At 42.7% G+C, this 13,657-nt stretch overlaps 1 protein-coding gene across 3 annotated transcripts in view; it reads left to right on the top strand.

The window, feature by feature from the left end:
* FNDC3B (fibronectin type III domain containing 3B) overlaps positions 1–13,657 on the top strand; it is a 359,867-nt gene that overhangs the window by 244,712 nt on the left and 101,498 nt on the right. For all 3 annotated transcript variants that reach the window (XM_082624742.1, XM_082624743.1, XM_082624744.1), the window contains exon 7: positions 8,807–8,865. In XM_082624742.1, coding sequence (XP_082480868.1) covers positions 8,807–8,865 — 59 coding nt within the window. The remainder of the gene's footprint in view (positions 1–8,806; positions 8,866–13,657) is intronic.

Genomic DNA, 13,657 nt, shown 5'->3' with positions numbered 1-13,657 from the left:
AGAAAACTGGTCTGGGGACTTCCCTGGTGGCGCAGTGGTTAAGAATCTGCCTGCCAGCGCGGGGGACATGGGTTCAATCCCTGGTCCGGGAAGATCCCACATGCCTCGGAGCACCTAAGCCTCTGTGCCACAACTACTGAGCCTGCGCTCTAGAGCCCGCATGCTGCAACTACTGAAGCCCGTGCACCTAGAGCCCGTGCTCTGCAACAAAGAGAAGCCACCGCAATGAGGAGCCCACTTGCTGCAACTAGAGAAAGCCCGTGTGCAGCAACCAAGACCCGACGCAGCCAAAAATAAAAATTAATTAATTAAAAAAAAAGAAAACTGGTCTGGACACTTCAAAAATATTAACTTTAGCAAGACAAAAAATATAGGAGATTTTTATTCTAGATTAGAGGAGACTAATGCAACACATGTTCCTTGATTGGACCCTGGACTGGGGGTTGGGGGGAACATTAAAGACATATTGGAATGACTGGGGAAATGCGAACATGTAATATAGATTAGATTTTATTCTGTCAGTGTTAAATCTCTTGGTGTGATGTTGTGGTTACATCATCACACCAACAAGAAGGTCCTTGTTTTTAGGAAATACATGCTGAAGTTTTTGGGGTGAACTGTCATAAGATCAATAACTTCAAATAGTTCTGAAAAAAATGTGTGTACGTGTGTGTGTATAGAGAGAGAAAATGTGGACATACAAGTATAGCAAAATGTTAATAATTGGTCAGTGTAGGTGAAGGGCATATGGCTGCTCATAATACTGTTCCTTCACTTTTCTATACATTAAGAATGTTTCAAAATATATATTTTTACAAATCAGGAAATTTCACAGAAAATTTTTCATTTCCACATTCTCTGGAAAAATGGCAGTCTGTCAACCTGAGACTCCTTAGATCCTGCTTGGCAATAATTGATTGGCTCCATAGCAGCTGCCTCCCTTTAGATAGGGTGAAGGCATTTTCTGTTTTCCACAGTCTTTACCCTTCCCTTTTGCCTGATATGTCCACCATCTTTTACTCATTGACATTACCTGCCAGGTGACTATATGCATTTGCTGATTTCCTGGCTGAGGTGGGTTGTACCATGAATAGTAATGCTATTTCCATACGTCAGAACTCTGGTGAGTTATTCAGAGCCCTAGCACATGAAGTTAGTACTGGATTTGATTCCTATATCAGCTGATGAGCTTCACTGGGTTCTTTGGCCATAGACTGAATTCTGTCCTCATCCCCAAATGCATATAATTTCATCATGTGAGACATCAAATTTTAAAATGTGGGTGTAAAAACTATTCAGAACTTGCTCGATAGGTGGTATAAATATTAAAATTCTCTTTCAGATTTAATGTTACAAAATTGTGCTGTCTGGATTCTGCCTTACAAAATCAGTTGAACAGTCTTGCAAAAGTATTGAATAAGCTGCTTGAAAATTTTTCAATGTGACATGCCAAACCTTAATGAAAAAACATTTTGTGGAAACATTTATAGATGCCAGTGCAGAAAGTAGGGTATAAACTTTAATTACCTTTGTAAGTCGTTCTATCCTGTGTTTAAGCGATTGCTTTCCTGTTACACACCCAGGGAGGGTACTGGGTCTTTCTGGGTAATCATGGAGCTGAGCCTTCCCCCAAAATAAAAGAGCTATATCTGGCACAGGTTAGGGTTCAGTTAGCCAGTGACACAGTTCAAACATGCAGAGGGAAGGAAAGAATAGGTCTAGTACTAGAGTCAGGCTTGCCAGGCAAGCATATCTACCTCATACTTTATCCATTTTTGTGGGTTTTTCATCCCTATATAATTTGCTGTTCTTAAAAATGCTAGCTGCTTCTGTCCAGTTCCATGTGTCTATATGATTTTTGCCTTGTGAAGTAAACAGGAGAACTTTTCTTAGAGACTTTGACAGAAGTGAGCATAGACTCTCTTAGCATTTTAGGTAGAATCCAATTCAGTTGGCATCACAGGAGGAGGTTGAGAGAGAAACTGAGACCTGCGATTCAGCAAGGGTAATGGATCTGGTGCTTTCGCTTTTCGTTAAAGCCCAGACCTCGCACTTTTGTATCTTATTAACTAAAGTGTAGTACACCTTTTGCCCGAATGGGACCCGTTTTGCCTGTGGGTAAACTAATATGAATGTTCCTAGTAGGGCTTTGCTCAGATCTTGGGCTAGGACAGAAGATCACTCTTTCTTCTGAATTCCAGAAATAGCAACAAAAGCCCAGAGGAAATCAGCCTCCCTTGTACCATTTACATTCTCTGGCCTTCCCTCCTATCCAGCTGGCCACTCCATCTGCAAAAGGAATTCATCTCCCCTCTTCTGCTTTCTCTAAGGTTCCAGAATCTGTCTGGAACCCATGTCGCTCTTGAAAATATTTTCCTAGACTGGAAGGCAACTTCCCACAACGTATGTTCGCCTACCTGCTGTTTTCTTTTCACTGTTGAGAGTCTGGTATTCCCTTGTCTGTCTTTCAGGATTTCAAATAGTGTAACCACTTAACCAGCTAAATGGCTAGAAAGATGTTTGTCTTTGCATTTTTAGCATCAGGATGATTGATATCTGAAGGTATTTCTGGCATATTTGTCTTTGGGGATTAACTGCATTGTCTTTATATTTTGCGAATTTATTCCTTGTGATTTTATACATTTTTAATATTTGTATTTAACACCGCTAACTGTGGATCATAATCACTAAATGGAGGTTGTTAGGTAGTTAATCTAACTTTCGTATGCAATTATTGATGCCTCTTTTTTTCCCCAGGATAAGTAATATTTTAAAAATGAAGATGATATTTATTTTTCTGATTAGAAAAGCAATTCAGCAAGCGTTCGTAAACTGTCTTTCCTTTACCTTCATTTGTTCTCATCAGCATTAGTAGGCATTGTCTAGATATCCAGTTTGTCCCTATTATTGAGCCGCTTTTTTTCTTTTTCATCCAAAAGTACTGTTTATTTCTGTTCATTTAGTTCTTATGTTGAGGGTTTGCTATTGATTTTAAGCCTCTTACCTTAAAAGTGGGCATGACCAGAAGTCGTGTATTTTCCACACCCTTAGTTTATTATATATAATTTTTGAAGAGAGTAGCTAAGTCAGCTCCTTGGCAAATCTGAGAAAGCATATTATGTTATGCTGGGCATATCTGTAAATGAACCCTGTGGATGAGAACTAGACAGAAGCGTTACAGAGAAATAATGCTGATGTCATTTCATTGGAATGCAGGGGCTGCCGTCACAGCCATAAATACATTCTATAGCTAGCAGCTAAGTGTCTAGCTCTGTTTCTTTTCTAAGAAGGAAAACAGTGAAACAAGCCAAAGAAGTAAGTTGTGTTTATAAAGTGGGATATTTTAATTAGTTTAGGCCTTACAGTTATACAGACAGTGTGAACTTGCAGTTCTTTTTGGAGCAAACATGAAAACCATTATTTGTGGAAAGTTTAAATTTCACGTGACACATATTCTGTCTACGTGCGTGGGGTTTTTGTGGGTTTTTTTGTCCTTTTTCAAAAAAATGTATTTGCTTTGCTAGTGTATTTTTATTTTAACCTTCCCTGTGCTAAAAATGCTCTATTTTCTTGGGTGGAGATGTGCGTTTAGGAGGGAAGAAGGGTATAAGTTGCTGAACTGAATCTCTCCTTCCTTTTTGTTTTTGGCATGTCCAAATAGGGTAGTTTTCACCTCAATTGGGGCATGTTTAAACAAGAGGCTTCCATCTTAATCCCTTTTCAAGAAATTCCCTACCCCCAATGTGTCTATATCTACAAAATAAAATGCTCCCTGCCCCCCTCTGTTTGGAAAGCTGTCCTGAGAGCGCCCTGTAATCCTTTTTTTACTGATCAGAGTCTTCACCACAGGGGAAAGACTTTCAAATATTTAAGGAGGTGGTTATGTAAAAGGTGGGTTGTCATGTCTGCCCACGTCAGCCATGGTCACAAACAAAATTGAAGCAGGTGGAAAAGTGGTTTTAATTTGATTGCTTACCTCATGGCAGCTTCAATGTGGGAAGAAAGAAAGCTGGCTTATAAGATTTGCCTCTGGATAAATTTACTTGCTGCAAAACCAGCGGGAGGAAGGCAGCCCTGATAGTGAAGAAAGAGCACCTTGCCCTACAGCCTTGCATTTCTTCCTCTTCTGGACAATCTCTTGTTCAGTTGGCACGCACCAAACTCTTGGGGGTCAGGGGAGGACAAAAACAAATAAGGCGTAGTTTCTTTTTAAACTTGATATAAAAGGTATCCTAACGGCAGACCACCAGAACTGTTCTTTCTTGTTTTGTTAATTTTCGTGAGGGGATTAGTTAGCTTTCTAATTTTTTTCTCCTTTGCACACACTCATGGTGTGTCTGTGAGAGAGGGACAGAGACTGAGAAAAAGAAAGCACGTGAGCAGGCAGAAGCCTGACCCAACTGCGAAATGTACTATGTAGAGCTGGTCTCTGTTTTATGGAAAGGGTAATAATTCATAGACTACTCCGAGGCACAGTTAAATCTGGCTTAGGGAGAGGTAGGCCAAGGTCTGAGTTAACTCAGCTATTTAGGTAGTAGAACTGTGAGTTTTGGCATTTTCATACCAGAAAGTTAGCTTTCACACGAGAGTTTATTTTATATGTGGTAAGTAACTGTCACTTTAGCTCAGTTAAACAAATTTTATTTTCGCTCTTGTTTGTGCAAATTGTGTGCCTGGCATTTATTTGCTTTTTTTCTCTTAGTCTGCGGTAGCACACATGGAAAAGCGTCAAATAAATGTGGTGTGAATGCATTTTCCTCTTCTTTTTCCGTATTCACAATTCAGAACCTTGAAAGAAAGAAGGAATCCAGTGTGGCTTTGATACCACATTTCTCTTGGTATAATAGGGTAGTGGCTGTCCTGTCACTGCCTTTCCTCCTCAGGCCCTGCCCTCTTTATTTTTGATCTTCGCAGAATCCTTTGTTTATCTGGCTCCATTCATGGCCTACTTTTTCTTGTTCTTCCTTTCCTCACATGCCTTGTCCCCAGATCCAAATGCCTTTGCTCTATTCATTTGACAGCTTTTTCAGAGTTTAAGAAAGAAACCCAAGAACACAAACCGTCTCCTGGGACTTAGGGGGTCTCTGCTGCCACCTCCTTTCTCCCGTCCGCCTCAGGGCAAACACCCCGCCAGTCCCAGCCCTCTGGCCCTCCCTCTCGCTCTCCCTCATGACTCCTAGTTCGTCATGATGCAGCCAGAGGCTCTGCTTGCTTTGGGACATGTACGAGACTTGTGGTCCTGGGGAAACCTCCTCGTTTGTCCCTCAGCCTCATTCCTCGGTCGACAGACACCTTGCAGATGCTGTGCTCCAAACTGGACACGAAACTGTGATGTGCAGAATAGACTGCAGCCCTGCCTCCTGCTGTAAAATGGAGCAGAGAATGTCCATCTTGCCAAGGAGGCTGTAAAAATCAGCCAGGTGATGGTGCCTGACCAGCACATATCTAGGTGCTCAGAAAATAGCAGCTTTCCTTATTACAGTGAGACAGACAGGGCAAGTCCTGTTTGGAAGTCCTCTGTTTGGAAGTTGTTTAGTTGGGTTTTTTTGGTTTTTTGTTTTAATTTTATTTATTTTTATTTATTGATTTTTGGCTGCGTTGGGTCTTCGTTGCTGCGCGCAGGCTTTCTCTAGTTGTGGCGAGCGGGGGCTTCTCATTGCGGTGGCTCTTCTTGTTGTGGAGCTTGGGCTCTAGGCATGCGGGCTTCAGTAGTTGTGGCACATGGGCTCAGTAGTTGTGGCTCGCGGGCTCTAGAGCTCAGGCTCAGTAATTGTGGAGCACGGGCTTAGTTGCTCTGCGGCATCTTCCTGGACCAGGGATCGAGCCCGTGTCCCCTGCATTGGCAGGCGGATTCTTAACCACTGTGCCACCAGGGAAGCCCTGTTTAGTTGTTTTTCATCTCAGACAGAGCCTTTCACTTGTATGTCTGGCTCTTACCTGAAACCCATTTTTTTTCAGTTTTAAGCAGACTCCCTCCCCCCCCACCCCTTCTAATTCAACCTCCTTTCCCATTTTTCATTTTTCTGTCAAAAGCATAACCATTTCTTCTATCATCCTCGTGTGTTTGAAAGCTGGCTGTGGGGAGGAGGTCTTCAATTTTTTTTTTTTAACTCGCCTTTCTTTCATGTCGTATGTCTAGTAATAGTCCGGAGGATTCTTCCTTTGGAGAGCTCTTCAATTCTTCTCTTCTTTCTTTGTTGGATAGGCGATCATCTCTATTCTAGTCTAAACTTTTATTACCTCAAGGATAGGGTCTGGCTTCTTGTCCTTCTAAGACACTTTAAATGTCAGTCATGGCAGAAGGCAATAAAGACCCCCTTCAGCTAGCAGTTTGAATGTATCTAGTGTTTGAATGTATCTCTGTGAGTGTTTGAAACCATAGGGTGCTTCAAACTCTGGAATAACCAGTGATTCAGGAAGTATTGTTTTTAACAAGTGAACCAGTTCATTTATTGCAACTGTGCTTATGTGTTTTTTACTGACAACTAACTTCTGAGATACACAGTATTTACAGTTGACTTAGTAGGAGTTCCCAGAAAATGTGAGGGTATGTTTTGACTTACGAGTATAGTCCGTTATCTGTATCTTAACACGAATACATGATTATAAATGAGCTTGGGACATTAAGTCTTTTGAATGTGAGTTTTCTTTTAGTTGCAGTTTTTAAAAATATGATATTGCCACCAGCCCCTTTCTTTTTCTCACCAAAATAAAAGTAAACATGTTCTACTAAGCAGAATGCAGTGGGAAAGAACGAAGGACCGATCCTTTTGAAGTTCAGGGTGGAGCCAACTAGAAGTTCTTGTTATTTTTTACGTACGCTTGGTTGATTGACTGAGTCAACAAGTAGGTATCGAGCTGTGAGTCTGCAGGAACTGTGCGAGGCGCTCTGGGCTGAGTGGTGAGCACGTCCTGAAGCAAGGCCAGGAGCTGCAGCCTGCCCTGTGGCCTCTTTTTTGTGTCCCTCACCCACTAAGCTGGGGCTTACACTTTTAAGTGGCTAGAGAAACAAAGAAGACTGTGTGACAGAGGCCTCTACATGACCCACAAATTTAAAAAATTTACTATCTGGTTATTAACAGAAAATGTATCTGCTCTGGACCTCTAGTGTCTCTGCCTTCCTGAAGCTTATATTTTAGTAGGAAAGAAAAGTAATAAATGAGTGAACAGTTAGACAGGAGAATTAATGTCCAATTCTGATGACTGCTGGGAAGGAGCTAAGTAGGGTACGACAATGACGGGAGGGAGGCCGGGACAAGGGGGTGAGGGCTGAGGGAGGATTCTTGGAAATTAGACCTGAACATTGTGAATGAACGGCCTGTGAAGAGCTGGGCTTACTAACCTGCTCTCACCCCTAGTCCTCTTCCCCCTTCGCCTCCAAGTGCCTGCTTGCCCACAGAACTCAGCTGGGTGTTGGTTCCTAGGAAGCTTCTAGAGCGGTCTCTCTTAGAGGGCCTTTACCACAGTGCCTGTCACTTTGTAATCTCCTGTTTGCTTCCATTCCTTCCCCCACCCTCACCCCCCAAGACTTGAAATATCTTGAGATCAAGGACATGTCTTGGTAATCATAATATCTCTAGTTATATAGCTCATAAGCTGGTTGAACCGTTAAATAAATCTGTAGGGCTTCCCTGGTGGCACAGTGGTTCAGAGTCCGCCTGCCGATGCAGGGGATACGGGTTCGTGCCCCGGTCCGGGAGGATCCCACATGCCGCGGAGCGACTGGGCCTGTGAGCCATGGCCGCTGAGCCTGCGCGTCCGGAGCCTGTGCTCCGCAACGGGAGAGGCCACAACAGTGACAGGCCTGCGTACCCCCCCCCCCCCCCACACACACAATAAATAAATAAAAATAAATCTGTAGACTCAAAATTCGATTCCATCAAGCAGGTCGTGAAAGTCAAATGTTTCTTTTAGCAAAACAGATTAAATTTATCCTATTTTTACACATCCTTCCCACCGCATGCTCCCTGCTCCAAGTACTTTTCCTGTTTCATCTCAAAAACAATTCTTGCTGCACCCCAAAACTTGCCCATCTCCCCATCTTATTAAAAAACACCATCACCCTTTCAGTTGATTAAGCCCCAAACGAGGAATTAGCCTTGATTCTTTTCATTCCCTCATCCTTGCCCATCATACCCAACCCTTCAGCACCTATAACTCCAAAACCAGACCTGTTTTTAGCATCTTTACTACCACGCCCAGCCCAGGCCGGCTAGCTCCATCCTTCTCCTGGACCAGTGTAGCAATGTGCTGACTGGTCTTTCTGCTGCCACTCTTAGCTTCCATGTATCCATTATTCATGCAGACACCAAACAGATCTTTTCAGACTCAATAGTATGTCAGTCCCTCCACTTGACACTCTAGTGGTTGCTCATCAAACTTAGAATAAAACTTGAATTAAAAAATCTGAACTCACAGCCCTTCATGAACCGGCCTCTGTCTTCAACCTCATCTCTTCATTGCTCTCAGCTTCTCGTTGCACTGGTCTCCCCTGTCTCCTCCTCAGGGTACTCTGTTCCCTGTTGCCTGTTGAATTATTAGGTAGAATTCAGTGTTCATCTGGTCAGCGTTGTGACTGTGTAAACCAATAATAGTGGCAAGTTAACACAACCACAGTGAAATCCCTACCCCAAAGACATCCCCATTCCTGATTTTCATTATCATGTTTGTGGTACCAAAAGTTCATGGTTAACAGGCAACTGACTTCATGATGATCCTTGTTAAAGGCTTGGGAAAGGAACTTGACAACCTTACTGACTTCTAATGGCATTAACTGTTTTTCTTTTTTCCTCTTTTTGCCACGCAGAGTATGAGTTGGAAGTAAAGAGGGTGCAAGACATTCTTTCGGGAATAGAGAAGCCACAGGTATGTCTTCTGGATTTCTCAGCATAAATGGCGCTTTTAAAAGTATTTCAAACATGCTTTTCTTTCACCACACAGTAGGTAAGCAAAAGGGCCCCTTTCCATTGCAGATTCCTCATAAACTGTGAAATAGTGTTGTTATTAATGGAGCATGAAAATATAAAACAGCAGTCTTCTGTTCAGTCATCATCCACCAAAATGTCTTCTTCATTTAGATATTCGGGATGCAATTGGGAATTCATCCCAATTTCCAGGGGTACCCCTACCCCCACCCGCTAAGGCTACAGAACAGTTTTCTTTTGGTAATTTCCCTTTACCTGGGTAAATGTAATAATAATAATTTTTGAAAACCTCAGTAACTCAAAGTATTTTTCCAGGTAAATTTCAAAAAGGTACGTAAATATTAGCTGAGTAAAATAAGTCCAAAGCATAATGGCAAGGAAAAAAGTTGGTGGGAGTAGTGATATTGTGAGGTTTTAAGTTTGATTTTGCCAGATGCTTTGAAATTCAAGTGAAAAATTCCAAATGTTGATTCAGCCTTTCATCTGAGTTTAGAGAGCCAAAGTTCTTTGGAGTGTTTTCTAGCTGAATTGGAAAACCTTGATTCTTCATGTGTTTCAAATACTGAGGCTTTTTAACAGAAGGGTCCAAACATGCCTCAGGGCACATAGTTGAGTTTGACTAAACCTAAAAACATGAGGTGTGCTGGACTACGGGTGCAGTAGGGCACTTGCAGAAGCGTAGGGTGTTGATGCTGGGTTGGGGAGTCCGCACTTGATCCGGTAAGGAGCGGGTTGCCATTGAGAGTTTATGAGCAAAGAAGTTATGTTTCTTATAATCAGGACTGTACTTTCAGGAGGATCAGACAGCCGGCAGGTGCACTGCAGTGAGAAGGGCATGGACCCAGGGAGACAAATGTCTGGCATTTGTCTGTTATTGTAGGGCTGGCGAGAGGCTGTGGCAATCAGAGTTAGGGCGGTGGCATCAGGTATGGCAAGGAGAGGATGGATACTAGAGCCATTCTAGAGCAAAATCAGTCAGGCATTACAGCCTACTGGCTGTCAGGTGTCACGGGTTAACTGGTCTCTCAGGCTCAGATGCCGCCTTTCGGGAGTTGCCTCCTCTGGGCAGGCTGCCCTGATTTCTGTCCCATCAACTGGGATACTCCTCACGGCATTTGGTGCCACTGGCACTGCGTGTGGTACTACAGCTTCACTGTGCTCTGCGTGTACTTAATGCACTGTACTCCACTTATTTGTGTTTGTGTCTTTCCCGCCAATCTGTGAGTTCCTCTAGAATAGGTTCGTGTCTGTGTCCTCTTGATATCTTCAGTGCCATTCTTAGACATGTGGAATTTGTTTTACTAGCAGGGTATCCAGGAAGACGAATAAGTGGGTGGTTGAGTGTGCCTGATAGATCAGTGCTGTGGAGAGAGGGCAACAAGATATACCTGGGGAGAGCACATGCATCGGAGTGACCATTGGAGTCGTAGGAGTGGATGATAGCTTTGGGGATGGGGTAGGGCATAGGGAGAGTTTAGAGAAGGCTTGAGGGCAGAATCATGAAACAGGCTTACATTTATAGTGCAGCAGCAAGAAGAACCCATGCGGGACACACAGAAGCCATAGTCAGCGTGAGAAGGCAGAGCAGCAGCTTAGTTGACTATCCTGGATGTAGTCAGACAACTTCATCGTCTGGTCTCTGTCCCGTGTACACACACACGGTGTTTTTCTTGAGTTATACTGGTCATTTCTTTACTGCAGAAGTGATAAAGTCTGTGTCTGAGGATCATGTGGCTCTAGAAAGATAAAAGCAATATTTATATGTATTGGTCCTTTCCTCCTGATTCAGCATTTATTAGGTGCTTAGCTCTTTACAGGTTTTAGAGCAGGGTAGACAGGGTTTTGTGTAAATAGTCACGATGTTAGGTGTAATATAGTCAGATTGTCATCTGAGAGGTCAGAAAGTCCAAAATGAGTCTCACTTGGCTAAAATCAAGGTATCGGCTGGGCTACATTCCTTTCTGGAGGCTCTGGGGGCAAATCTGTTTTCTCGCCCTTTCCAGCTTCTAGGGGCTGCCTGCATTCCTTGGCCCACGACCCCTTCCACTCTCGTATCTCCTTCTCTGACTTTCCTGCCTCCCTCTTTTACTTACAAAGACCTGTTACTCATACTTGTTACTATATCAGGCCCACCCGGATAATCCAGGGTAGTCCCTGCTTCACAAGATCCTTCACTTAATCACATCTGCAGAGTCTCTTCTTACCTTGTGGGTTCCGGGGATTGGGATGCGGACATCTTGGGGGTTGGACATTACTCTGCCCACCATACCAACCCCTGGTCCCCACAAAAACCTCCTCTGCTGGATGACAGTCCACCCGTCCTTCCCAGCCCTGTTCGGTCTTCACACCATTATTCTCCCTTCTTTCCTCTCCTCCCCCCTCTGCCTGAATCTCTTACTCGTGGTTTTGCCTTATTTATCTTTGTGGTCCTAGTACTTAGCACTGCCCTTGGCACACTGTGAACCCTTAACATGTATTTGGTAAATAAATGCGTGGCAGCCTGCAGTGGCTGTAGTGAGGTTCTGCCAGGTGAGACAGATACCTGACGGCTGGCCAGCATCGCACGAGGCTCAGCCAGCCTGGTGGGATGTGGGCGCGGCTGGGAGCCAGAGTGCAACGCAGCAGCGTGCAGAGGAGGGTCCTGTGAGTTGGAGCCCAGCGTGGCCATTAACTGGCTCTGTGACCCTGAGCCACAGTTTCCTTACCTTTGAAAGGTCGGATAATAAATACCATGTGGGACTATCTGAAAAGTAAATTGTATGCTATTTATAGAGTCCTTGGAATGGAGTATTTTCCTAGAGTTTTTAGCATATCATTAGGCAAAAGGGAAACTCCCTGCTATACTCTGAAATGGTAAGGAGGGGCTGTTCACCTTCTAGGAAAAGAAACAGCTGCAGAAAGTTCGGCACACAATTGTCTAAAGGATTGCTGTTGTAAATTTTTTTTTCTTTCAGCTGCATCTGGTAACACCTCCAAATAAAACACATATACTTTTCTTCAAGGTTTTTCGGATGGTTTGTTTTAGGTGTTAGAAACATTACTGAGGACTTGTAGATCCCAGTCATCTTTCTAGGACTTTGGGCACCTGAATCAAGCAAGTCACTTACTCTTCAGAAACCCAGATACTATAAATATCCAAATACTTAGCCATTAAATAAAACAGGGTACAAATATACAAGGTTTTTGTCCCAAGACTGTAACAATTAGGTGCCTTGGGGACTGTGCTCACACAGCCACTGCTGTACCAGAGAACTAAGCTGATATGATTCTAAGGGGTTTACGGATTAACCTCTGCTAGTACCAGCCAGCTCCAACCTCATGTGGTTTAATCTGCTCTGATGGTGGTGCTAGATGAAGTCTCCCACATACTGGGCTGTTTATTTTCAGGAGGTAAATAAATGTAACTTGGAATTGTGGTTCTGCATTGTTTCTATCCGCTAATGTTCAGCTTGTAGAAACAATTGACTTGTTGGCTCCAGAAGTGAGTAAACTGACCTAAGAAGAACAACTGTCCCTGCAAGAAGCAATCCCTTGAATCATAAACAGCAGTAGATCTGGAAACAAATTTGAGGTTCTTAGCACTAAAGGAATTATAGTAACAGATGATTCTGAAATTCCTAGATCTGAGCATCCACTTCTTTGAATAAGGTTCTCTTTGACCTTTTCCTTTTAAATTTTCCTTTATGTTATTATTTTTTATGATGGTACTTTAGAAGTGAAGCCAATATTTCTATGGTAATATTTTCTTAACATACTCCCTAAATTGGATCAGCAGACCTCCCACATAGTTAAATCCAAAGACAGACCAAATTTAGAAGCTACTAACTTACATAGAAATATTTTTGAACACGAGAGTAACGATTTACTAACTTTATGAGAGTAAATGGTGTTTTTGATCCAAATAATGAATATCATTTGCATATAAGATAGTCTGAAAATTAAGACAGTAAAATTTCACAGAATAGTATTAAAATACTGGGATGAACAGGAGAGAAAGGGGAAAGGAGAAAGAGAGCTAAGGATTACATACGAAATAGGTACAAGATAATGCAGTCTTATCATTTGCGAATATGTGTATGCATATATATATGCTTTTAACTAGCAGCTGTTCTCAAGTTCAAATCTATATTTAATCAATACATAGACAAAAATGACTTCTACTCAGTGTGTAATCATTTAGAAGTAGATGGTTTTATGAGTCCTTCAAAGATACTTCAAAGCAGTTTAAGTAATTTCTATGCAGACTTAACACTAGTGCTGAAACAAATGTCACGTTGGATCTTGTCCAATAACTTTGTAACTAAAAATCACCACTTTTATCACCATTACAAAGGAGATTGATTTCTGTCTATGGTAGAATCGTTAAGCATCAGCAAGTCAGTTAGTTTTATGGCTTCTAAACTTCCTTTTTTGGATCCCAGCCATGACAGTCACTGTGATGGTCAGGTTAGCCATGCCCCATTTCAGTTCAGTGGTCACCGCTGGTGAGAAAGTTTCACCAGAGAGAGAGAGACCGAATGAATGAAGGTGAAGCTGGTGTACGAATGCTGTCGCTCTGAAGTAGGCTTGAACCCAGCCTAGTTCCCAGAGTTCTGAATCTCTCATTAAAGTTATCACCTCCCTGGATGCTTGGCTTAAAGGTATCTACTGCTGAGGATTCCCCTTTACATGACACTCTCTTGAAAGGCACCGTGTAATTTCCTGGCATCAACCTTGGAGTGGAAGTGAGTTCC

Source organism: Mesoplodon mirus (genome assembly GCF_964341445.2).
Source record: "Mesoplodon mirus genome assembly, chromosome: 6".
Taxonomy (NCBI): Eukaryota; Metazoa; Chordata; class Mammalia; order Artiodactyla; family Ziphiidae; genus Mesoplodon; species Mesoplodon mirus.
This window is presented reverse-complemented; position numbering and strand designations above follow the sequence as displayed.